Source organism: Simochromis diagramma, unplaced genomic scaffold (genome assembly GCF_900408965.1).
Source record: "Simochromis diagramma unplaced genomic scaffold, fSimDia1.1 OVJJ01000822.1, whole genome shotgun sequence".
Lineage (NCBI taxonomy): Eukaryota > Metazoa > Chordata > Actinopteri > Cichliformes > Cichlidae > Simochromis > Simochromis diagramma.
Window position 1 is genome coordinate 5,459,789 of NW_024387520.1, and position 25,854 is coordinate 5,485,642.

General features: G+C 41.2%; 3 protein-coding genes across 4 annotated transcripts; 2 read left to right on the plus strand and 1 right to left on the minus strand.

Annotated features, from left to right (window-relative positions):
* Positions 1–324: 324 nt before the first annotated feature.
* Positions 325–8,258, minus strand: prkg1l (protein kinase cGMP-dependent 1, like). 2 transcript variants are annotated; one of them, XM_040019175.1, is made up of 20 exons: positions 7,366–8,258; positions 6,490–6,682; positions 6,263–6,377; positions 5,890–6,056; positions 5,407–5,520; positions 3,974–4,079; positions 3,750–3,813; positions 3,493–3,570; positions 3,220–3,314; positions 2,962–3,027; positions 2,779–2,856; positions 2,600–2,696; positions 2,383–2,522; positions 2,209–2,298; positions 1,957–2,098; positions 1,711–1,874; positions 1,488–1,610; positions 1,226–1,288; positions 1,065–1,131; positions 325–985 (listed from the first exon to the last, which is right to left on the minus strand). In XM_040019175.1, exons 1-20 carry the CDS (start codon positions 7,603–7,605, stop codon positions 902–904), a joined length of 2,286 nt encoding a protein of 761 aa, XP_039875109.1. In that variant the 5' UTR covers positions 7,606–8,258; the 3' UTR covers positions 325–901. The 2 variants fall into 2 exon arrangements, with proteins under 2 accessions (XP_039875109.1, XP_039875107.1); XM_040019173.1 differs by having other exon boundaries at positions 6,490–6,691.
* A 136-nt stretch (positions 8,259–8,394) lies between these two features.
* On the plus strand, positions 8,395–12,414 carry ubl4a (ubiquitin like 4A). The gene is made up of 4 exons (XM_040019187.1): positions 8,395–8,564; positions 9,779–9,884; positions 9,992–10,230; positions 11,802–12,414. The coding sequence occupies exons 1-4, from the start codon at positions 8,517–8,519 to the stop codon at positions 11,907–11,909; spliced, it is 501 nt and encodes a 166-aa protein (XP_039875121.1). The 5' UTR covers positions 8,395–8,516; the 3' UTR covers positions 11,910–12,414.
* Positions 12,415–13,175: 761 nt separating this feature from the next.
* Positions 13,176–25,828, plus strand: si:dkey-32e23.4 (dynamin-1-like protein). The gene is given in 17 exon segments (XM_040019177.1): positions 13,176–13,249; positions 13,251–13,298; positions 14,668–14,809; positions 15,283–15,329; positions 15,429–15,500; positions 15,595–15,681; positions 15,820–15,982; positions 16,299–16,419; positions 16,513–16,851; positions 18,743–18,863; positions 18,971–19,126; positions 19,237–19,326; positions 19,420–19,518; positions 19,698–19,814; positions 19,904–20,013; positions 22,343–22,502; positions 22,682–25,828. Coding segments are annotated over 17 exon segments (1,983 nt in total). The 5' UTR covers positions 13,176–13,195; the 3' UTR covers positions 22,739–25,828.
* The last annotated feature ends 26 nt before the right edge of the window (positions 25,829–25,854 follow it).

Sequence of the window (25,854 nt, forward strand, 5' to 3'; positions counted from 1 at the left end):
CCTGCCTTTCGCCCTATGACAGCTGGGATAGGCTCCAGCGCCCCCCGCGACCCTGAAAAGGATAAGCGGAAGCGAATGGATGGATGGATGGATGGATATATATATATATATATATATATATATATATATATATATATATATACACACACATATATATATCAATTAGTTGATTCACTTTATTTTTAACCAAAGCAGGGTATATATAGATATCATCTTTGCACGCTGCACCATTACACATATACATATGATATATGTTGCTATTGCCTGTGTCATATTGCCAGTGAGAACAAAAAAAACAAAAACAAATAGAGCCGGATTCCTTGTGTGTGAGCACTAATTAGGCCAATAAAGCCCATTCTGAATTTAAAGTTGTATTAAAGTTATACAACTTCCTGTGTGTTTGCCTTTCCTTCCGGACCTTGACGTTTTTCTGCAAGACTGGGCCCACACTGACGTAACTTCTTAATTACATTCATGCATTTGAGGGAGGGATCAAAAGTGATTGTGTAGTCCCCCCAGCCCCCCAGCCTACCATTGACAAAGTGAATCTCATGAATCAAAGTTTAAAAGGAAAGAATAGAAAGACGCAAGCTCATTTGATTAATGAATCTGTTTATTTATTGTTTATTGGATTCGATTTGACTCCAGTTATAGGCTATGTTTGGAAATGTGTAAAGGTTTTATGCAGATACACAGAAAAAACAGTCTTGGCTTAGCGCAGCAGGCAGTATGGATCACTTATCAAACAAAAGCTGCATCAAGTGTTACAGCGGAAAATATTTTTTGTCTTAAACTGTAATGAATTCGTAATGGCAGTAAGTCTGTGGGTAGTCAATTATTCATGGAGACTAAACCTGAAGTAGTGTCTGACAGGATTTTGTTTCCGGTTCATAGAAATCCCTCAGAAATCATCCCAGTCTGTGCACGGCTCCACCGAGTCCTCGGTATAAAGGCCAAATGAACCGCTTCCCAAAGAATGCTTGACCTGAAAAAGACAGAAATAAAAAAAAATGACTAACATGAAAAGCTGTAAAGACCAACAGCCAGTATTGAATTTGCCTTACTTTGGGAATAACCGGGGCTGTTAATGTCCTTTCACAAAGTCCGTCCCAGTTGAATCCTTCAAACCATCTGAATAAAAACAGAACATCATAACAACATGTTTCCAAGCAGAGCCTCAATGTTTCTCTCCAGAGTACCCAAAAAAAAAAATCCATCATCTTACTTGTGTTTCTGAATGTCCCTGGCCCCATTTCTCTGACTGCCCAGTCTCTCTGAGGGATTGCTCCTTGAACAGACCAGCAAATAAGCTGAATTAATAATCAGTTTCTCATCTTTAGGAGGTGGTATTACAGCACACTTGCACTGTTTCTGTCTGGTTTTGTGTGTTGAGGGTGGAAAAAGTGTGAAAAAGCACTAAATAACAATAATTTTTAAAAAAAATCTGTCCAAGCTTTCACACTGTGCTTAGTGGCTCATATTCACACCTGCACAGTTTCTTTATGAGACTGGAGGCACTTCTGCTGATGGTTTTTGGAAAGTCGACCTGATCGATGCCACGAATTGTTGCAGTGAGAATTTTCAGGGGGTCAGAGTGGCTGAATGGGAGCCTGGAGAGGAGAACAGGTGGCCGTCAAGATAACTTCAATCTGCAATCGGAAAAATATGCTGGAAAAAAAGGAGGGTTGTCCAAAAATTTGAAAAGCTTACCTACCACTCAGAAGTTCAAACACAAAAACACCCAGCGACCACAAGTCTGCACACATGTTGTGGCCTTTGCTCGAGATGATTTCAGGTGCCATGTAGCCCAGCGTACCACAAAACGTCCACGTTTTCTTACCCACCTCAACCTTCTTTAGACACCTGGAGCCAACCTGCAAGAGACAGATATGAGTAGATTTGCTCTCACCTCTGCTACATTTCATTTAACAAGACGTGACGTTAAGATTGTAGTACCAGCTTGACATAACCATGCTCATCCAGAAGAACATGTTCAGGCTTGAGGTCCCTATAGATGACACCTTGACAGTGCAGAAAGGACAAGGCCTTTACAACACAAGCTGTGTAGAACCTGGTGCTCCATTCATCCAAATATCCTCTGAAACAGTTTGGAGAAGTGGCTGACATCAGGTGCAGGTCATTTAATATTTTACTGTGAGGGACTACAAATACAGGCCTCAAATATTCCGTTTATTCTTAAGTACTTACTTGTCTTTGAGTAGATTAGATAAATCTCCACCAAGACAAGCTTCTGTCAAAACATACAGACGCTCTGCATCTTTAAAGGTGTTGTGCAGCCTGTGATCAATGAAAATAAAAATTACTTTAGATCTTTCTACTCAGCATCAACAATATTTTACCAGACCTAAGTATGGGACACACCTGACTATAAATGAACAGCAGGTCTCCATTAGGATGTGGCTTTCTCTCTGGATGTGCTCTCGTTGGCCACTGCTGACAATCAGCTTCTTCTTGAGGACCCTCATGGCAAAAGGACACTTTGTCTTGCTCTTCAGTTGCACCTTACAGAGAACCGAAGTAAATGCATTACATTATAGACACATCGCCGAGGGTGAGCTGCTTGCAGATTGACCCTCACCAGGTCTACGTGACCAAACTCCCCGACCCCCAAAGGGCAGATAATCTGGAAATCACTTAAGGTGGAAGTAGACAGGAGGGTAAGATCCGCATCTGAGCTGCTTACAAGGAAAACAGGGGTGAGCTTTTATTCTGGGTCTTCTGTATATAGAAATGAAACAGTGTTTTAATGCTTCTCACTAGACTTCAGGTTCATTGTTTTGTTGCTCCTCTTGACTGCAATCAGGTGTCAAGCCTTCAACAATGCCCTTAAAGGTGCTGTAGTACAGACAATTACGAATATTCACGTTAGATTAAGCACATTTTCAAATCAGAGAGACAGCTGAATCACTTACAGTTTGTGAACAAAAAATATCCACTTACTCTCTGTCTATTACCAGGCACGTAACTTCTCCAGCAGCTATCACACTCACAGTCCGAATGTCCTCTCTGAAGACAAGCAAGTATCACAAAATAAAACACAAGACTATCAATGTATATATATATATATATATATGTGTGTGTGTGTGTGTGTGTGTGTGTGTGTGTGTGTGTGTGTGTGTGTGTGTGTGTGTGCTTTTTCATTATATGTGCAGAAATTTCTTTATAGCATCATCTGAAGGAGCTTTTTTTCCTTCTTACCCCCACAGAGCCTTTTCTCCAAACCACTGTGTCTCAGAGAGCTTAGAAAGAACTACCTGTTCTTCCTGCTCTTGCCCCTTTTCTGTCACTTTCACCTGTCAAATGTAATGAAAAAAGAGGTAATGGTGATGAGCGCAACGCACCAAAGTAAATTATCACCATCATAAAGTCATTTCCGCCACTGCTTTGACATTTCTGTCATCCAGGCTGTAAATCTTTTCCTCAGAAAGCCCCCCTTGATCTGCGCAGCAGGATGAGAGCAGAACACTTTACCTGGCCTTTGCTGATGATATAAAAGGTGTCTCCTGTGGCCCCTTGTCGAATGACGTACTCGCCATCGGCGTAATGTGTCTGTGGAAGGCAAATGAAAACCGACAGCAGTGTGACCAGTGGAAAAATATCAATAAAACAAAGAAGGGTTCATCCAGAGAGCTTTCTTTGCACTTATAGAGGCACTGCATGTAAACATTCACCTCATCTATTAGCTGGATACACTAGTGTGCTTCACAGTTAAATAACTTCAAGTATACCTCTTCCATGAGATCCGACATTTTCATGAGGACATCTGCTGGCAGCGACTGGAGGAAGGGAATGCTGCACACAGATACAAACAAAAAGCACTGGATATCATCCGCAATAGCTCATGTAGGTGCCTGAGGACAATGAGCAGATACCGTGCTCAGAGGTAAAAGCCTACATGGCTCATCAAAGCAGCTTTTTGGAGCTGCTCCATGTGCATCAGTCTGATTTTCACCTGCTAAGAAGCTCCACTGAATGGGAAAGGCGCTTGAGACCACTCTGCATGAGTATGGTCTGGTAGCTCTTGCGATCCACAACCCACAGCCTGCTGTCCGTTCGTGCTGCAGATCAAAACACAGAGACAGAGGAAGACGCTGTGTCAGTGACAGACGAGTGAAAGCACTATTGAGACTCACGCTGCCTGTGATGGATGTGGACGTGCAGCCAGTAAGTAGGCCAGGATTTCATTAGAAATGCTTACCGTGTATTGTAAAAACTAAAAATACTTGTTTTCCTCGCAGAGGTCAGTTGATATCAATCAAATCTAATTTCCTTCAGCCATCATCACCATCTTTCTTTGTAATAGAGCTTGAAAGAGAGTGTCGTTAATTAATAATGACCAGTATTGATTGATTCACTGAACCTTCCTGCAAACGGAAGACGACGTCCCCACCAGACAGTCTAATAAGATCGAGCATCTGATTATTGCGGTGCAGTCCTTGTCTCAGTTCCCTGTTTTTGGATACAAACCAAACTTTGTCGCTTTACCTTTGTATGGCACACGGCGTGCAGCCATTGGTTTTTAATTGAATCTCTTGTACCAGATATGATGGGAAAAAAGGTAATTTCAGGTCAGGAAGGAGATAAATGCAACAGGCCTTAAATGGATTGAAAAAAAGAGGGTACATGGAACAAGGGGGAGCAGCGAGCAGACATCAAATGAGTTTTGTTACCAGAGAGCAGACAAATGTAGAACAGTGAATTGGAAAGGCTGCCTGGTTGCAGGACAAAGAAAGGAGTTTTTAAAAAAGGGGGAGGAATGGGATGCTTTTGGGACCAAACAAGACAAAACAGACAGATTTTTCAATTTAAACTGATCCGGCCATTTTCACAGCCTATTTATTTGTGAAACCAGGTCAGACACACGCAGCCACGGCTGAAAAGGTTTTCCCACAGGACTCTGCGATCGGATCCTCAAAGGAAATGATAGCACAGTTTCTGCTTGTAAGAGGCGGAAAAATCACCACAAAAGCACAGATGAGAGGTTGCAACGCAGCGGTCATTAAATCGAGATCGTTTACAAGAAGATTATTTTTAAATGTTTGCAAGATGCTGAGATGCTAGATTGCAAGGAGGAGATGTGGCGGTCCAGGCAGCCTTGTTAAGTGGCAAAAACCAAGGATGCTTTAAATTCCTCACATCTGATAGAAGGCCATGCAAAGCTGTTGTAAAATCTCAGAGGGTCTTTTGATTTCGAATTCAACAGGCGTCTTTTGTCCGAGGCCACAGCCAGAAATCTTACCGCTTGTGAAATTCGCTTAAACTAGAATTATTTATATCCTCGCCGAATCAGAGATAATCACAGAGAAATTCTTCAGGTTGACAGCTCTCCTGTGACATCTGCGCGCAATTATAAAATAAAGAAGCCGATGCAAAGCTTTGATATACCTGACACAGAGTAGGTGTGGGTGCAGTTGTAAAGGAGCGCTAGCTCTCCAAACATGTCTTCTGCTTCAACTGTGAGCAGCTTCAGTCCATCTTTCATCATTTCCAGCCTCCCTTCTGCAAATAAACAAACACTGGGTGAAGGACGTCGCAGAGAAGTGGGTTTTATGTCAGATAATGTATAGACTGTGAGAGATATACAGCACAAACAACAGAAAGGCAAGGCAACCGGAGATAAACAGCCTCTCCGTCTCCTCAGGCTCAAGCTGACATTTCAACCCAAACTAGAAATGTGTTGCTCCACACGCTGTCACTTTGTTGCATTTCTATTTGCTTCTGTTTATCAGTACAAGAATTTAAATATAAAGATATGATCAAGCTCATCATTTAATCAGTCTGTCCTTAAGCATCTGACATCTCAAGGAAGCCTTAATAAATATCCTCTGTGATTAATGGCGGCCATTGTGAGAGGAAAAAAGGATTTACCTTCCAAAACGTAAGCCTGAGCCCCAGCGGTCCCCTCCTGAATAACATAGCAGCCTTGATTGATGGTGGTGGAATGCATGCAGGCGATGATGGCTCTGATTTCTCCTTCATCAAGGTGCTTCAGCAAGTCGTTTCTCAGAAATGATGCCCGAATCAGCCTCTGGGACCTGAGGACATGAGGAAACGATATCAAATTTGCACGTGAGGATGAGTTATTAAACAGTGTCAATTGCTTGAGCGTCTGACAGTGAATAAAAAAGCATTGGTTCATCATGAGTCATGCAGTCAGCAGTCAGTGAGCCTTGAACATGCATGAATGTAATTTTTCAATCTGAGCAGGTGTAGCTCTGAGGGGAACACTGTGTCCTCTTACTCGTGGCTTTTGTCACAGCTTCTCTGTGAAACCAAGGCAAGAGTCACTGGGTCCAGAGTGAGGGGCTCACAAATCACCGTCTGCCTTCTGGGTCTCTTGTTGTCATCAGTTTGAGCTGAGGTAGAAGCAAAAAAAATAAAGAATAAAAAAAGTCAGGGAAATTAAATAGAACTCTATATCAGTCCTAATAAGCCTTGCAATTATTAAAACAGCACAAAACTGCCTACATGCACTGACTGCAGAGGATCCTGGGAGGGAGACAGTGGTTCTGTAGCGGTCTAGTTCTTCCTGCAGCCGCCGGATGAGTTCATCCTTCGTGTCCAGCTCAAGCTCCAGCTCATCTATCAGCGTGTCCCTCTGGCGAAGCTCCTCAATCTTTAGTTGCAAAGCAAACTGAAGGTCCCGAAGTGTCCCCATCACCTGCAAACACTAGCAGACTTCATCTATGCTTTTTACAAAGAGCCATCCATAGAGTATATACATTCCTACAGCTCCTATGCAGTATGGATCTATCTATAACAAACTTGATCTCTGTCTGATTTTGATCTACACACCTCTTTATTATTTAGCTAATCTATTCAGGTGTAATGGCTTCTACCTGGATAAGAGCATAGATCCACCTGTTTTGGGCTTCTTGTACATTTCCACACCTATACGTGTGTTCATATGTTTATGAGCACATTAATGTTCACTGCAAATGAGTCACAGGTAAGGTATAGCTCCACATTGCAAGCATTAGCTCTAGTCTATTGTTCTGCATCTCTATACATAATTCAAGCCACATTAAGACAAAATAGAAAGAAAGTAGAAATGAAATGCTTGCACAGTAAATGTTAGTGCAAACTTCCTGCTGGGTCCCACACAAAAGTCTTAACAGGAATGAAAACATAAAAATAAGATTGGATTTTCCATGTGACTGTTAGGCGTGGCTGATGCTTTCACGATGATTTTTTCTTTCTTTTTAAAAAATCTTTGCTGCTTTTACGCTGTTATGTTTCTAATTGACTGTCTGTTAGCACAGATGAGGCTGTGTCCGCAAACTGTATTAATGCTGTGCGATATTTCACACCATAAACAAACAAATGAACACAAACATCACTTACCACACGCAGCCTGTATGGCGTTATGGGGGTCTCTTTCACCGGCGTGTTTTGGCCTGGTTTGGTTGCAGACTGTTCACTCGACAGGTGCACATCCCGTCTGTAAGTGCCCAGCTGAAGGATGCTCTCCTTTCTTGCTCGCGGCTGGCCGGGGCTGGGCACAGACAGCAGGCAATCACATGACCCACACGGTGGAAACCATGCGGGGAGGGTGAGATGAGAAACGTGTGGACCGGATCCCATCTGGGTCACGGGGTCCTCAGGGTGTTCCTGAGCCTTGGGAGTAGGTGGGGATCCGGCAAAATGTGCAATGAATGTTAATGATTGTATGCCCAACCGATCATAAAGCAGGTTAAAGGCTGGCCGTGTGCACCGATCAAAGATTTATTCGTTTTCTCTCCATAGCAGATGTGCAGCCATCCTAATATAATTTTACCTTATATCATGTTTTTTATTTTCTCAGTAAATGCTTGATATGTATTTGATGTAGGTGCATAAAGTAACAAAATAAATGTTACTCTGCAATTGGACGGCAAGTAGTTTTCCGATAACTACAGTTTCAAACTACATGTGATGATGAGTTATGGTAACAACGCTATAATGTTGCAATAATGTGAGGCATTAATAGGAAAATCAGTTATAAGTTACTGTGTTCACCACGATACTAGTAAAAACACGCTAGAGTCATGCAGCCTTAGTCCACTTTATTTAAACACAATTTCCCTGTGTGTTATTTAAACACACAAAAAGGAAAAAAATGTTTTAAAAACGTAATAAATTAGCCCTGGTGTAGCATTGTTGATAATATTACTAATAGCCGCGTTATAAGTCAAAGCTGTAAGCCTTTTTGAGTTTTCCCATCCTCTTTTTTTCTTTTTAATATTCAACTGCGGCATAATTAGGAGAAAATAAATGGATTATTGTTTGTTTTTGTTGTTATGACACTTTCCTCCGAAGGCTGGTGTAGCTGCCATGCCACACTCCGGCCAGTGTGCGGCGGTAGTGGGATGCGGGAGAAGAAAATGGGCCGTTGGCAAGCAAAGAATCGCGAGCTGATAAAGTAGCTGTACTCTGAAGCAGCACACTCCGGGAGGCTTTGTTACTTCATCTTTATTGTTGTGTAATTTTTTTGTTTTTTGAAAGCATATTCAAAAATGATCCTCACGGTGAAACCGCTTCAAGGAAAAGAGTGCAGCGTACAGGTGAGTGAAGTACCGCTGCGCTAGCTCACCGCCTCTTGCTAACTGCGGTCGCAGCTAGCAGTTTAGCCGAGCCAGCATTGGCATGTCACATGCCGAGCTGCCTTTAGAAAAACGGCTACGCATATGTTTTTTGAAGTAATAAAATAGCCTGTCAGAAATACTGGGATTCAGTGCTACATACTGTAGCCTAAACTAGCCGGTTGTATGGGCATTTCTCCTCAGAGTCATTGATGTTATAGTGGCTGGCATGCTAGCCAAATCCTGGATAAGATGTTGCATACAACCTCGCCTGACAACAGCTGACTAGTAGCATTTGAAGCCGGGTCTTTGTGGTTTCGGGGAAAGAAAAAAAAGGGGAAGTCCTATCTTAGGGAAGCACTTTTTCGTGCAGTAAGACCAATATAGCTGTCAGTTAGCTTTAGCCTCAGTCTGTCTCTCCCAAAGCTAATTTTTAAAACATTATGAAGCACAAACTGGATTTTTTTTCTAAAATTGTTTAAAAATTCTGTGTTCAGCAGAGAAGTGGTTCCATGCACAACATCTACGCTATAACAGTGATTACAGCCATTTCGTTTAAAATGTTAGCCAGAGTGTACTTTATTTATTTATTTATTTTAGAGAAAGGGGCCTCTACAAAGGTCAGTACAAAGCGGGGATGTCACTTATTTATATCCCCTTTCTGTTTTTTGCTGCTGTGTTTTTGGTCACTATCCTGTTGCATAACCCAAAGGCGTTTGAGTGTTAGAGGACAAACTAATGACCGGACGTTCTACCAGAAAATCCTGAAAGATAGAGCAGAATTCATGGTTCCATCAATTACACGAAGTCTTCCAGGTCTCGAAACAGCAAAGCAGCCCCACCATCACACTACCTTCACTGTGTTTTACACCGAACTCGTACATGTAACACGGAACTCAAACTCTTCAAAAAGTTCAGTTCTTTTCTCGTCAGTCTAAAGAATATTTCCCAAAAAGTTTTGGGGATCATCAAGAAGCTTTTTGGCAAATGTGAGATAGGCGTGTGCGCGTGTGTGTGTGTGTGTTGTTTTGTTCGAAATATGCCAAAAAACAAGAAATCAAGAATGGGACAAATACTCTTTTACAGCACTGTGTGCTGTGTAATTTAAACGCTGTTCAGCTGCACAGAAAGAAAACAGCTAGCGTCATGCTCTTAAATTACACATGTACTACATGATTGGGTTGTTTATCTTCCAGGTGACTGAAGACGAAAAGGTCTCTACAGTGAAGGAGCTTGTGTCTGAACGTCTCAACATACCAGCAAACCAACAACGGTTACTCTACAAAGGGAAAGCTCTAGCAGGTAGATGTGGCAACAGTGCCACATTTGATGGCAGCATTTGTTAATACTTTTCTGCATGCATCATATGTAAATTTTTAATGGCAATACATTATATCACTCTCCCTCAGATGAACACAGACTGAGTGATTACTCTATTGGTCCTGAAGCTAAATTGAATCTGGTAATCCGTCCCTTGGGAGAGAGGACTGCAGCTTCAGGGACAGCAGCACCAGGCGGCGGTGGTAGCTGTAGCAGCACCAGCAGCGGAAGCAGCACACAGGGAGGAGTATGGCAGACCATCTCCACTATACTTGCTAGACACTTTAGTCCGGCAGATGCAGCAAAGGTTCATGAACAGCTTATTAAGGTATTTAAATGCAGCATCATCTATTTTTTTTTTTTTTCGTCACACAAGTTGACAGCTGTGCATATTTAATAAATGTAAAATATTAAAGTTGAAAGGGCCAGTTATGGATGATTTATGAACATGTAGTGGTAACAATGAGATACTAATTTAATTTCTGGAAATCTATTATTAATAATTACTACAATATTTGTATAATACTTTTATCTTTTAATGAGAACGGATTTTACTGTAGAAAGTCGGTGTACTGACAACTCTTGAGTAGGGCTGTGCGATATGACCAAAATCTCATATCCCGATATAAGACATCTATCGTCCGATAATGATATAAATCACAAAAATTTTACATTTTCTGTACATTCTGAGAATCGCGGGCAGCTCGACTTGCGTAAAGTGTTTCCAGCTGGGCGTCGTGTACCTGTAGTCGAGTGTTTTAACCGATGCATGAAACTACACATTTTTAGACATAAGTTGTAACGGCCGCTGTTTTCTTTGTGAGTATTTATTACACAGCGTGCTGCAGGGAAAAGCCTGTTCTAACGTTTGAGTCTAAGGTTTATATTTTTTTAGCACCTGTCAGCTCTTTTTTGCTTCTCATCCTTAAGTACTCTGCATACTCTTTTACGTGATTAAGTTTATTTTGAAAAATCTCAACAGGATCTTGAGCTTTATTGTGAAAGGTTTATGTGGAAGATAAACAAGCGGACACGCAATGGTTTTACCGTCGTTGTTGCTAACGACAATGCATAAAAACAGGCGCTTGTCTGTCCATAGTGTGGTTATATTAAATATAAGAGAAAGAGAGAACTTCAAGAAATTAATATAGCCACTACAGTGACCATCAAAACGATGAAAAAATATTGCCGTAAACAGTTTATTTTGCGACACCACGAAACAAATGATAGCGTAAAATGAAACGATAGACGTTTTTATATAGTCATCCGATATATATCCTTATATCGAACAGCCCTACTCTTGAGTTTGTTAGTTGATCAGCTCCTATCCATCCAACTGTGCTCACTAATTAGAAGCTACATTCAGCTGCTCCCTCATTCACGAGGCGTTGCCACAGCAGGTAGCTCTGCATGCTTTCCCAACGCAACCCCAAAGGGATTCATGTCTCCTCCTTTCGCTTGTTAGGCAAATATGTAAACCACTAAACTATGGAGCCACTAATTATGCTGGGCTAAATAATTAATTGAACAACTCAGACCAGTAGCAGCCAGACATGCGTGTGTGTTTGAAGGGGGGGGGATGAAGCAAAATCTAGTTTGGCCTTTTGCTGCCAAATTCTGTTGTTATCCTGAAATTGTTTAATTATTTGCGTGCAAATAATTTTAACATCATTACAAAACAAACAGTCAAAATTGCAAATTAGCTTACCTCCACTTACGTCTACACTTTTTGGACTTAACAAACTCCTTTTAAAAGCAACAAAAATGTTTCTGAAGGCCAGTCCTTCATGCATTATTTCTAAGCCAGAACATGTTGTAAATAAATGCACTGAAATGTTTTTAACCTGCTACTTTTCAATATGTTTTTATTTCTTTTTTTACTTTCTTTCTTTTCTCAAGGACTATGAACGTTCCCTTCGACAGCTTAGCCTCGATGACATTGAGCGCTTAGCGGGGAGGTTGCTTCATCCGGAGGGCGAGGGCATGGACACCTCATACATGGACTAAGAATGCATAGCTTGAAGCTGTTTTTTTCCAATTGTTGTTTGAGAGACGCTCAGTGCTTTGACATGCATACGGTGTTCAGAGTGTTAGACTGTGAAAAATTCAATGTCATTTTTCTTACAGAGAGCCCCAGGGTGAGCATGGATAACACTGACTGTTTATCTCAGCAATAGGGCTTTCTTATCTTGGATGAGAAAACTTGGCCTCCCTTGTCATTGGTGGCACAGTAACCTCGACCTGATCACATAATATCTGAATACAAAGGAGTCCATTTATGAAGCTGTCTTCACATGATCTCTGGCTGCTACAAATTCCAGGGGACACTAACTTCTAATGGAGGGTATTTATTAGTAATATTTGGGTTGCGTGATGACTGGGTGTTTCCTGTTATAACCATCTGTGCAAAGTTCATACATGTTTTATTCTGTAACTTACTGATGGCCATTGTATGTAAATAACATGTTTATATATACAGATATTAAAACACAGGAAGAAAAAAAAAAGTCTATCTTTCCGCTTTTCTTGTGTGCTTTTTAAGTGTCAGAATATATAAATGTATAAGCAGTGTGGTTTGATTTGAGGTTTCACAAGGCGGGACTTTACATATCAGCCAATCAGATGCTAGGAAACCTCGTGACTCAAATTTTTGACCAATTGGATTGACTGAGTAATACGGTTCCGCCTATGTGATCAACTGACGGTCTGTATCTTTATGCTGCTAATTTTGGATGACATTTCGGGTGGAATGAAGGGTTAACGCGTTATTTTAATACAAACTATGAAGAACAGGAAACTTGGATAGGAAGGAATATATCTTGAACATTGGTGAGGTCAGCATCGGGTACCGTTTCTTTAGCAGCTAAGCGAGTGTAAGCAGTTAGCTAGCTTATCCATTTCACTTCCTCCCTTTACCCAATAGATTTAGCAAGCTATAGTTAGCACATAACATCGAGTGTCTCGGTTTGTGCTGTCACCATTTGTTGCACTGTTAGTCAGACCTGGTTTCATCCCAGTAGTTGACAACTCGTAACCAGTGTTTATCTTAAAATGCCACTTCAAACTGGTGCTTAACCTGGGAGGATTGAGCGTGGTGTTACACCCCTCTCATCAGGACCACTTCTCCCTCTGACGAAGCTATACTGTTTTTTTTTTTTTTTAACTGTTTTGAAGTTTGTTTTATCTTTGCTCTTGTGTGTGTGTGTGTTTGTGTTTTTAATTTATTCGTTTTTTTAAAAAAAAAACAAAAAAACAAACCCCAATGTAGCAACAGTGTCCGGTCTGTTGGAAGGATGGAAACTCTCATTCCCACCATCAACCGGTTGCAGGAGGTCTTTCTAACACTGGGGGACGGAGATCATACAGTTACCTCAGATAGTCGTGGTTGGATCTCAGGTAGGCTAGGACGCATCTAAAGTACTGTGCAAAAGTCTGAGCTACCCATGATTTCGTTATATTTTGTTTCCAAGCAGCCAGGCTGTCTTCTAATTTTTAAAGTAGTCTTGAACAATAGTTCTTCAGGTTTTCTGAAGGTCTATCAAAGTTCTTCTTTGGAGACTGCCTACTTTTTTCACTCCTTTTCAGTCAAGTCCTTGTACCTGATCTTTTTTACAGAAATGTTTTGTTCATTAAGTTAATTTGTTTATTCCCTAACTCAAAGCCTGAGCAATATAGCAGACAACTAACTTACAGAACATGCTTTGAGTTGTATCTTTGGGCATCTTGTTAGTGAAAATAATTTATTCCCATTTCTTTATCTGTGAAAAAGATCCCAAAAGAGCTGAAAACTTTGTATACATAAAAAAAAAAAAAAATCTACAGCAGATGAACTGTATCTGAAAGTCATGTCCTTAAGAAATAGGAAAAAAAATCCATCAAAGACCTGACACAGAACCTGAGAGATGCATCTGGTCCTTCAGTTGATCCATACACTAAAGTCTCATCAGGGTTGTCAGTGGAAGAGTGGCTGTCAAGTAACCATTCCTAAGGAAAGGAAACCAGGAGAAAACACTGAGGTATCCCAGATTACAAACTGGACTGAAAATCAATGGCAGCAGGTTTTATCGTGTGATGAATCTGTATTTGAAATGTTTGGTTCAAATCATCTACAGAGATGTCAGGAGGGAGGCACTACAGTGAGTGTCTACTGTAAAACCGTGGAAGTTCTATCATGGTTTAGAACTGCATTTTCAGCCAGTGGTCTTATCAAAATTGATTAAATTATGAACACAGAAAAATGCAGTCAGATTTTGATCCTCTATGTAGTGCCATCTGAAAAGCGTCTGATTTGCGGTGGCTTCATTTTTCAGGATGATAATGATCCCAGATACACTGCCAATGCAATAAAAGTTTACCTGGATATACAACACATACACAATGGAACACTATCAGGTATGGAGAGGCCAACCCTCAACATAATTGAAGCAGTGTGGTATCATCTTGACAAAACAAAAGGCAGACAACATCCGAAGAAGAGGTTTGAATGTCCTTCAAGAAGCCTGGAGAACTAATTCTGAAGGCTGCTTAAAGAATTGACAAAAAAGTTTGCCCAAGAGAGCTTGAAGTAAAAAGCTCAATGGTGATGCAGTTTTATCAAATTTTTATCTATAACATTCCATCATCTGTCATGTATGCTGTAGCTGAAGCTGTAAACTGTGTTCATGTTATTTTTTTTATTATATTCACAATGGCGTATCCACACTGCATGAAAACTTTGCAGATGACTGTATCAGGGTTAAACTGGTCTTATCATGTGTCATAACAGAGCAGTGGAAAGAGCTCTGTGTTGGAGAGCCTGGTTGGACGGGATTTCTTGCCTCGAGGATCAGGAATAGTCACAAGACGACCCCTGGTGTTGCAGCTTGTTAATGTCCCCCCATTGCAGGAGAGGCTGAAGATCGATAACGGTAAACAAACACAAATCTGTCACTGTTATATTCCTTTAAAAAAAACAAAGTCAAGTTTAGGAAGTTAGGGTATGCAGAAGAATGAGGAGAATAGAGTAACAGAAGGTTGTTATTAAAGTGTATACTGCATGCAGTAGTTAACGTGCACCTTTTCTCACTGTTTTTAACTGCTATTCCTTTTATGGTCTTGCTTTGCTAACACTCTCTTTCTTCCTCTTCTCCTTCACTGGCTTTTCAGGAAATGGGATTAAGCAAAATGCCCAAAACAGCTACCCAGGTCTCTCTATACTTGATCTGCATGCACTTATCTTTGTTTAACTTCTTCATTTCTTTTCTGACATTTTCTTCAGCCTGATCTTTCTGCGTCTAGTATGAATACAAGTGGCTTTGTCTTATATTCAAATTAGCATAATGTCTCTTCAAAGTCTTAGTTTTATCTGTGTTAAAATTCACACCTACTCCTATTTGTTCAGGTGTCAAAGCTGAAGAATGGGGTAAATTTCTGCACTGCAAGAATCAGGTTTGTTTATCTTAGGCATTCAAATAATATGTACACTGCTTTGGTTCTGTATTGTGTGCTGGGATTATGTGATGTGTAATTTTCTCACTCTTTTAATAGATCTTCACAGATTTTCAGGAAATTCGTCGGGAAATTGAAGCAGAGACTGAACGAGGTTCAGGTGACAATAAAGTGAGAAGAACACTTTGATGTGCGCTCAGTAATGCTGCAGGTTCAGCTGTTTCCACTGGATTCATTATTTTCTTTCTCTGTTTTTCATATCCAGGGGATCAGTCCTGAGCCCATATATCTGAAGATTTTCTCTCCAAAAGTTCTTAATCTCACTCTGGTTGATTTACCTGGAATTACTAAGGTAGATTCAGCCTCTTGACAGGGATGCTGACTGGATATGATTTATGCAAACACAGTGACGTTAGATAATCATTAACAATGATCGAATGTGTGCTGTGGTTAATGTAATGTTGGCCGCATACTGCTGTTGTTGTCTTAGGTTCCTGTTGGGGACCAGCCAAAGGACATCGAGGCTCAAGTGCAAGAGATGATCTTGTCCTTTATCTCCAATCCAAACTGCCTTATCCTCGCAGTGTCCCCTGCCAACTCTGACTTGGCCACATCTGATGCACTAAAATTGGCTCGTGAGGTTGATGCAGATGGTAAGACATTATTTATACAGGGTTTTTTTTTTTCCTCAGAATTTATCTTAATTTTCTCTCTCTCTCTCTGTGCTTACTGCATGACGTGCTTCATTTTTAAATTGTTACATAACATGCTTTCATTTTTAAATTATCGAATGCGTCGAAAGAAGTAATTTCATGCTACTGATATAGCCTGTCTTTACAGTTTAAAAACCTTGCTGACAGGAAAATGAATGTTCATGTGCTCCCTTTGGCTGTGGTGATAAAGAGAATGATTAAATGGGGGAACCGTTCACCCTGAATGATCTGTGAATGTTGTGTTGGTGTCTGTCAGGCCGTCGAACACTGCTGGTGGTCAGTAAGCTGGACCTGATGGACGCAGGAACCGATGCGCTGGAGGTCCTTCTGGGTCGAGTCATTCCAGTCAGGCTTGGGATTATCGGGGTGGTTAACAGGTTTGGAAGAAACAAACTTGCTTGTTGATCTATAATTAAAAGTATTAATATTCTGATTATCTTACTGAACTCGCTGTTTTCTTCTTGTTGTAGGAGCCAGCATGACATAAATACTCAGAAAAGCCTGGAGGACTCAATGAAGGATGAGCAGGCTTTCTTGCAGCGCCACTATCCCTCGCTAGTGTCTCGTGCTGGCTCTCGCTATCTGGCCAAAACTCTCAGCAGGCTGCTCATGCACCACATCCGGGACTGCTTGCCAGACCTCAAAACCCGAGTGACTGTGCTGAGTGCCCAGTACCAGGCAAGACTCAACAGCTACGGACAGCCCGTAGAGGATCACAGTGCCACCCTGCTACAGATAGTCACCAAGTTTGCCAGCGATTATTGCAACACCATAGAGGGAACAGCCAGGCACATACAAACCTCAGAGCTGTGAGTCTGACCGCACTCTAGTTGCATCTGGTGGAGCTTTTGTTTTCTGATTTAGTGAAATGCCTTAACTCTTCTTTTTAACACAGCAGTTGTTGCACAAATCTGCATTTTAACTTACTTTGATGAGCGTCCCAAAAGGTTGATTCTGTTCATCTGGACGTAGCGTTTTCAGTGAGAGAAACGTTTCGTCGCTCACTGAAGTGACTTCTTCAGTCTCAGCTGATTGCAGGTTTCCCCAACCTTTTAAACAGGACATTTGCATAATGACTGAAGCTAGCCCACTAACGAACAATGGCCTATGAGGTCAGTTTCTTGATCATTAATATGAAATTGTTATGAACATTGATCAACAGCCACTGATCAAAGACCATTGGTCAATGACAGCTGATCAATGGCCTTGAGTACTATTCACAGAGAGGTGGGGAATGGCTTCAATCACAGCACTGTAAGATGGTGAAACGTGAAAAATATACCATTACGCCCCCTCCTCAGCCTTCTTGATATGATGTTCTTCTGCTTCCCTGGCCACTGTATCTGTGGCGATGCTGTTCGCTCTTTGTCGTAGCGTCCTTATGACACACAGTTTGTGCTCCAGTGGGTGATGAGGGTCAAACCTTAAATACTTTACGTTACCCATCAACTTTTAAATGTTCCCCCTTAATGATGGAAATCTCACAGTCTAAGAAGGCGGTCTTTCTTCATAACCTCCATGGTGATCTTGATGTGTTTCTCCACCGAGTTATTGTGATCAGTGAATTGTGGTACGTCCTGAGATTTGATTTTCAACCAGGTGTCATCCACATACCTGTACCAACGACTTGGGGGTGTTCCAGGGTAGGATAACAGAGCCCCGTTTTCCACTTCTTCCATGTACAAGTTGGCCACAGTGGGTGAAACTGGGGAACCTATGGCACACCCATGTTTCTGCCTGTAGTACTGACACTTTTATTTGAAATAGGTGGAATGAAGACACACAGTTCCACAAACAAACACACTTGGTCGGTACAGAGAGTGGTCCTGCTGCTGAGGTTGTGATCCTGCTGCTGAGGTTGGGGTCATCCTGTAATCTCTTACGAACTACCTCCACTGCTTCAGTGACTGGAACACAAGTGAAGAGAAACGTAACATCATATGAGACCATTGTTTCATCTGCCTCCATTATGACATCTCTAAGCTTCTCAACAAAATTCAAAGTGTTCTGGATGTAGCGTTTAGAGCTGCCTATCAACGGGTTGAGGATCGAAGCCAGAAACTTTGAGATGTTATACGTGACTGAGCAGACAATTGGTCTTAAAGGTACACCCTGTTTTTGTATCTTAGGTAAACCATACAGACTTGGTGTAGTTTCCCCTGGGTGTAATCTGTGGTATGAGGTCTGGTCAGCAGTATTGTCTTAATCTAAGTGCTTCAGACAATCTATCACCCTCTTCCTGTAACCACTACCTGGGTCTTGTTGTAGGGGTTCATAAGTATTTTTGTCAGTGAGCAATGACAAAATTTTTCACGACAGTCCTTCTGGTTAAGTGAAACCGTGCACCTACCCTTGTCGACAGAAGAATGATTACATTGTTTTCCAGATGAACAGAATCCACTTTTTGGGATTTGCAAACCTGGATGATTGAGACTGCATCGAGACATTTGACGAGCGTCATGAGAGTAATGTCCTCGTGCTAATGTAGGTGTAAACTAAAGTGGTATCAGCATCTTCCATTGGCACATTCCACTCTGCAGCTCTTACCACTTGATGATTAATTCATTGAAATACATGGGGAGCAAATATTGACCCTTTTTGGTTGACTGCATTTAATCTTGGCACAGCTAGCATTGCTGACACGCAGGACTGAGACACAGCACTGATATCACAGCTTTCACCTTTCTCTTCTTTCTGCAGCTGTGGAGGTGCTCGGATCTGTTACATATTCCACGAGACCTTTGGCCGGACCTTGCAGTCTATCGACCCCTTGGCGGGCCTGACTGATCTCGATATCCTCACTGCTATCCGTAATGCTACTGTAAGCTTCTTCTCGCTTCTGTTTGTGTAGCTCTACTAAATCCTAATTCTAGTCAAGTCTGGAGCTGGTGTGTATTTGTGTTTGTGTGTATGATATTTGCCCTGCAGGGCCCACGGCCAGCACTTTTTGTGCCCGAGGTGTCCTTTGAGCTGCTGGTGAAGCGGCAAATTAAGCGTCTAGAGGAGCCCAGTCTGCGCTGCGTGGAGCTGGTTCATGAAGAGCTGCAGCGGATCATCCAGCACTGTTCCTCCTTCAGTACACAGGTGGGACCACAGATCATATTGCACTTTACACATGGTTGAATAAAGAAAATAGTGCCGCAGTAATTATTACAGAACCGTGTTAAAAAACAGCGTGTCTTTGCATTTTTAAGGAGCTTCTTCGATTTCCCAAGCTGCACGATTCCATTGTGGAAGTAGTGACTGGATTATTGCGGAAACGCTTGCCGATTACTAATGAAATGGTAATCCACAGCTTAAGCAAGATCATCATTTTTATATTAATTATATTAGTCATCCCACTGGATGCTTTTTTTGCTTTTTTTTTTTACTTTCAGGTCCATCATTTAGTAGCAATAGAGCTTGCCTACATCAACACAAAGCATCCAGACTTCACGGATGCGGCGCAGGTCTCCGCATCTGTCAACAGTCAGCAGGTAGTAGTTTGTTTCTCACTGCAGGGACTTTTTTTTCTGCTTGGCTAAACAGCAGACACTGTGCTCTTTAAAAGCTGAAGCGTAATTCATAATTAAATATTAAAACCACTTTCAGAGTTTTTAGTGGAATCCCAGCCTAAAAAAACCCGTCTTTTACCCTCTGAGTTGCTTGTTTTCAGGCAGAGGCTCTTGACGGAGGGAAGCGCTGGAAGAACGAGAAGGTCACGGAAGAAAAGGCTGCAGCTGCAGGCTTTGGGAGCCCCAGCAAAGGCCAGGCCATTAACCTCCTTGACACAGTGAGTAGCGGGATTAGCAGTATGACAAAGCACTGAAGTCATTGCAGATGGTCAGTATTAATATTTTGCTTGGCCCTTCTCTCTGTCAGGCTGTGCCAGTGTCCCGAAAGCTGAGCTCGAGGGAGCAGAGGGACTGTGAGGTCATCCAGCGTCTCATCAAGAGCTACTTCCTCATTGTCCGCAAGAGCATCCAAGACAGGTTTGACTGGCACAAATCCAGAGCACCTCAGGGGACCCTACTTCCCCTTTACATCACGTTCAAAGCTCAGTTGTTGCTATTGATTAGTTCAAATTTGGCACAAACATTCAGTTAGAATAAAGTTGGTCAAAAGTGACATGACCTTACTGAACTCGCAATAATTCATGTGGTAATTATGTTGTCTCTTATAGGACAAAATGATTAATTGAGATCAAAGGTCAGCTTTGCTGTGACAGCATTCTGTAAAACCACTTCTCTGGTTATTATTCAGGAGCTTAAAGGCTTTTATACACTGGACATGTAAAATTTGTTCAAATGTTTTGAGCGTTAAAAATATTTTTTGGGCCGGCAGCATAACTTCGCTGACCAATCAGACCACTGCATTTTCCAGCAAGTGCGCTGTAAGTCCGTGAGTCGTTTGGTACTGGGCCACGAGAGTTGAGGCTCGGGTGTAAAATTTATGGTTTTTATCGTTAACTCGGTTTCCCTGAGTCTTAGGTTACTCTCAATGTTGTTGGCGCATTTCAGAAGGACGCTGCTAATAAATTTACACAACTACACAGTGGATTCGTGTTTATTATTATATTTATAAAATACCACAGTTTTTGTCTTGGTCATTTTATTTTGTTGTATTTATCTGCAACACCTTAAAGGCCGGTCTGTGAAAATATTGTCTGAAATTAAATTGGTCTGTGGCGCAAAAAATGTTGGGGACCGCTGTGTTAGACGACAAGTTTGGATCCAAAAACTTTGGGAAATTCTTTGTGTTTTCCGAAAGCGCTCCGTGTGGCCTTAACTCTTAGATAAAAGAGTAGATCATATATCTTGGCCATTTCTGAATTGATGATACTGATCAGTTTGTTAACCAAATATCTTTAGAGACTTTTACATCAGTAACACAAAAATCTGAAGGCTGTCTGTCTATCTGACCCATTAAAACACTGAGCCTGAACTTTAAATAGTTAACACGCAGCCCTGTCACTGTCCATTTCATACCATCAAACATGACATTGCTAAATCCTCCCTCAAGGTCTGAGAGTACAACTGTGACCACTGTGGTTCCCGCGGAGCTGTATTTTGGTGCAGAAGGAGCTCATGCTGATGGATTTCTGCCTGATGATGCTTAATGCGAGTGCTTGTACGATCTGTGTTCAGAGAGCAGTTTCTGATTTATTCCTTAGGGGAAATGTTCCCTGACTGAAAGTCTGGGTGAAGTGTTCGCTCGTATATAAAATGTTGTCTGCTCCGGTTATATTAAAGTAATGATCCAGTTTAAGTCCATTTACTTGCATTTGCCTGCATGGACTGGTTTTAGCTATGGACAGGGGTGGGCTTGGCTCCAACAGGCAGCTTAGCCACTCGGTCAAAAGTTCAGAAAAGTGTGTTCAGGCTTCCTGAACGACAGGCGTACAAGTCTAAATGTCAGCTCAGGTGTAACATTTGTAGCTGTATTTGTTCAGGTGAGACGTATCGTGATGCTCTTCTTCTCCCAACACTTTTAATGTTAGATCAGTGCTGATATGTATTGGTCAGATGAAAATGTTGTTTTTTAATGAAATTCATCAGATTTTTCCCTCATTTGCATCTTTTCTGCCTGGCCGCAGGGCACCGAGAGCAAGCGTGCCACTGCGTGCGTGTATTAACTTCACAATTAGATGTGCCTGATGGTGCTGTCAGTGTGGCTCAGGGTTAGCAGCTGTTAACCTTTTATCTTATCAGTTGTTACTTAGATAAAAGAGCTGCATTGAAAGAGCAGTCTAACTACATGAACAAAGGCTTCTTATATAATGAGAGCTTTTATTTTTCCTCTAAAAAAGATGAAGGGGTTATACTTACATGTAAACTAGAGGGTGACACGTTTAGTGAGGACATTAGATTTAGTCTCTGTGGATATTAACTCATGCACTGTTTTCTTTACTTTTACTTCAATTACTGTAAGGGGATTAAATATATCAGCATTAGCAATAAGAGTTTTTGTTCTGAGTGTTTTTATTTTGTTTATTTTGTATGTGTCTGTCTTAACTGTGTTGCTCTGTTAGAGAATAAGTGTGCAGATGTTGATTCCTGCAGTGATGTCTGTTCTCATACAGCTGCTACATACATACAAATCAGTGTTTCTTAATATTAGTTTAGTGAAGTTGTTTCTTTTTTTTAATATGAGATTAAGCACAAAATAAATCAGCAGTAATGATCTGAACAGGGACTCAGCTCTAACTCTGGAGTCCCTCGCCCTAGTTTCTAGTCAGACTACAGCTTTCTTGGTTGGTGGAAGCATGCAAATTCAGAATAGTAGCCCTAGTGTAAATATCATCGATCTGTGTGTCTACAGTGTGCCCAAGACAGTGATGCATTTCCTGGTGAACTACGTGAAAGAACATCTGCAGAGTGAGCTGGTGGGTCAGCTTTACAAACAGCCACTGCTCCAGGAGCTGCTCATTGAGTCACAGGACACAGCACAGCAGCGGACTGAGGTTGCTCAAATGCTTGAGGTAAAATTGGATGATGCAATTTGTTCTCTGAATGGGTTCTGAACATCGTGGAACAGCTAGTTGTTTTTCTTTTTCTTTTTTTTCTTTTATCTGCGGTCTTAATGCCAGCAATTTAACCAGCCTTTCTTTCTTTCTTTCTTTCTTTCTTTCTTTCTTTTTTTTCTTTCTTTCTTTCTCAGGCGCTTAAAAAAGCCAATAACATCATCTCTGAGATCCGGGAGACTCATCTTTGGTAGCCAGAGGAATGCAACAACTTCTTTTGTGTCAAAGGAGAGCTCTGAGAGTTTGAGAGTGTATGTGAGTTTTCGGCAGTCTGTGTTAATGTGTGGCAGTACCACTGTTTTCTCACGGACCAGTGACCATAGCACATTCAGATCTACTTTTTTTCCTCTCTGGCGGTTGCACTGAACAGCATACCGGAGCTGTTGCTTTTCACTGTGAATGCTGAGAGAGAGAGAGAGATCAATCACACTCAGGCTGAAAGTGTTATTTAACAGGTAGAATGTGACAAGCATAGCCGCGAACAAAAATTTCCTGCAATACTTTGTGTGAAAACCTTTGATGGGTCATAAGTTTGTTTTATTTTTTTGTAATGTATGTTGTGTATGGAGTATTTATTTTCTCTGTGTTTATTTTTTTTTTATAAATTTGAAATGTGTTCACACTGCACAGCTCCATGCTTTCCAGGCACTGGCTTCCTCTGAGCCCACTTTAGCAGGTGCTAAAACTATGTTAGATTAGATTTCCTGACTTTAATCTCCTTTGTTGGAGTGCTCAGCAGATATAGAAATAAAGTGAAAATCAAATCAATGCAGACTGCAATGCAACACTAAAGACAGGCTGCAGTCATTTAAAGAAATCACAGGATGACTGCGGATTGTTTTTCCAGCTCCGATGCTAATCAATATCAGGTTTATTTTCCAGTCTCGTTTGCATATGAGCCTATTTTTACTGCCTGCTGTAAACATTCCAGTTTTAGGTGAGCAAACCAAACATGCCCAACATATCCTTCCCTCTGTTTGTGTACGATTTTAGAAGACTGCCACATTGAGCTGGACAGCTTAAGTATAAAGTGTGTATGCACCATAGTGTTAGTCAATTCTTACACTTGAAGTGTGTTTTTATTATTTTTATTTTTTAACCATTAAAAGAGTACGCTTGTTATATTTCAGATCCACATGATAGCACTGAAATTTCCTGTAGCTTCGTTTCCTTCCCCACAAAACCAATTATCCACTTGTTTCCACTGTTAATGCTACAGAGATGTAAGCTTGTTTGTATTACTGACCCTTTCCTGCCGCTCAGATAAACTGCCTCCAGGAAAGCAAGACAATTAGAAATGTAGATGAATCCTGCCTGCAGTTGTTTTTTTTGTTACATTCCCAACCATAAACCTCAGTCTTAATTTAACCTGACTCATTTGCCCCTGTGCCAGTCACTGTTTCATTATGTAATATTCATTAATATGTAAAATAATGCAATCTTCCCGGCTTTCCTCCCCCATTCTCAGGCTCAGATAATAGCCAAAACTAATGTTATCCTAAGAATTAGACTTTTTCAGGAAGACCTGCTTTAAACAGAAAGTTCGCCCCTGATCAAATATACATGTTCCCCTCCTCGGCCTGCAGTGCTGTTTATCTACTGGATTGTTTTGGTATGAAAGAAGACGGCTCCTACATGACACAGTCAGAGTTTTCAGGGTCCCAAAGGTGCCTCTCTTTTTTACCTGGCTAAATTGCTACGGTAACTGATGCTGAACACATGACCCAGTCAGGAGCATGATCTGATCAGTTTCCTTTTAGGATCAGGTGGAAGCACAGTGTTTACACTATTTTATTTTCAGTTTGCTTTCAGTGAAAAGTTGTTCCTTGCTGAAGGAAAATGTTTTGTATATGCAACTTTTTGAAGCCGTACTTTACTAACGCACTGAAGCCCAGCTATAAAGCTGCAGCAGCACAAAGTGTATGTGGCATTGTGACAGGAATTTGCATACATTCGGTTGGTGATGCAGAACGTCTGTGGTCCTAATCTGCTGCTAAGTCTCTTTACACTGCTGGAAATACAGCTAATAGAGTACAAATTAGAAAATGAATTGGTTACATTTGTAGACTATATAATTAATAATTTCACTTTAAGCTGGCGACAAGTGATATCCACAGCTCTTTTATGTACACACCTGTGATGTTTAAGCATATCAGGTTTAAAGTTTATGAGCTCTAACATACAGCTGTCACATTAGAAATAAACAGCAGCACCGAGACCCACCAAATGATAAAATAAGTATATTGGAAGGTACTTCAGGCTGCTCCCTTATTTCCCGAGAGGTCATCAGAGTGGATGAAACTGTGTGTTTGATTTGGCACCGGATGCCTTTCCTGACATGACCCTCACATTTTATCCAGGCTTGTGACCCTCACAGGCTGGGTTCCCAGAATTGAACCGAGGATCTATAGGCGAGTGTGTTTACCACTCAGTGTGATTTTGATGATAATGAGTTCATATGATATATATATATATATATATCGTCATTACTTTCTCCTCTTATTTGCAACATCGTTACCATTATATTTTACTGCTGTATCTGTCTGTCTGTGTTAGGCATGTGACAGACTAGCTAGGGTGTACTCTCCCTCTCATTATATCACAGCTGAGATTGGCTCCAGTGCCCCTGCAAACCTGAACTGGATAAGTAGAAGAAGATGGATGGATGGATATATGTACTAGCACCACGTCAGATAATGTCACTGTCTGGAATATGAGGTGCTGAGTTTATGTATTTTAAGGAAAAAGAGTCAAATGATGCAGTCACTAACTGACGCTGTGATACCCGTTATCACCAGCTGTTTTTAGGGTTTCTTTTTGTTTGCGTTTTAACCAGTTAATGCAAAGAAAGCTTGGCTGAGTTGAACTTGCTTGATTTTTAGGTACCTTCAGCACCGCAAAGTGAGAGCCATCTAGCCCACTTCTGTTAAAGAGATGGCATCAAATTTCTCCAAAACTGTGCAATTCACTCCAAAATAATCCAAACAGATACACTGTACTTGAGGCCAGAGGGAAACGTGTACACTTTGGGTGGGAAATTTCTCATTAAGGGTACTATTAAACAGTAATTCTGTCTTCACTGTGTTTTTCTGAAAGCCCTGTATACGGTTGCATGTATGGTTCAGTATGCATGTGTCAAGGTATGAATGAATGTATATTTTGTATTATTTAAATGTATATTAAGATCATGTGTCAACTGCCTCATGAGTTCTTGCCTGCCAATATTTGTGATAAATGTTGACTAAATGTCATTTGGAGGGTCTCATTAAACCCTATCAAAGGATCCCATGCAGTGAAGTGTGTGTGTCTG

Excerpts from the sequence above, each read along its gene's own strand:
- prkg1l (XM_040019173.1), bottom strand. The coding sequence starts at position 7,605 with ATGGGATCCGGTCCACACGTTTCTCATCTCACCCTCCCCGCATGGTTT. Across the intron at positions 2,299-2,382 it reads TGCTGTTCATTTATAGTCAG|GCTGCACAACACCTTTAAAG; the intron begins GTGTGTCCCATA and ends CATTGATCACAG. Across the intron at positions 1,289-1,487 it reads CTCATAAAGAAACTGTGCAG|GAGCAATCCCTCAGAGAGAC; the intron begins GTGTGAATATGA and ends GGTCTGTTCAAG.
- ubl4a (XM_040019187.1), top strand. The coding sequence starts at position 8,517 with ATGATCCTCACGGTGAAACCGCTTCAAGGAAAAGAGTGCAGCGTACAG. Across the intron at positions 9,885-9,991 it reads CAAAGGGAAAGCTCTAGCAG|ATGAACACAGACTGAGTGAT; the intron begins GTAGATGTGGCA and ends ACTCTCCCTCAG. Across the intron at positions 10,231-11,801 it reads TTCATGAACAGCTTATTAAG|GACTATGAACGTTCCCTTCG; the intron begins GTATTTAAATGC and ends TCTTTTCTCAAG.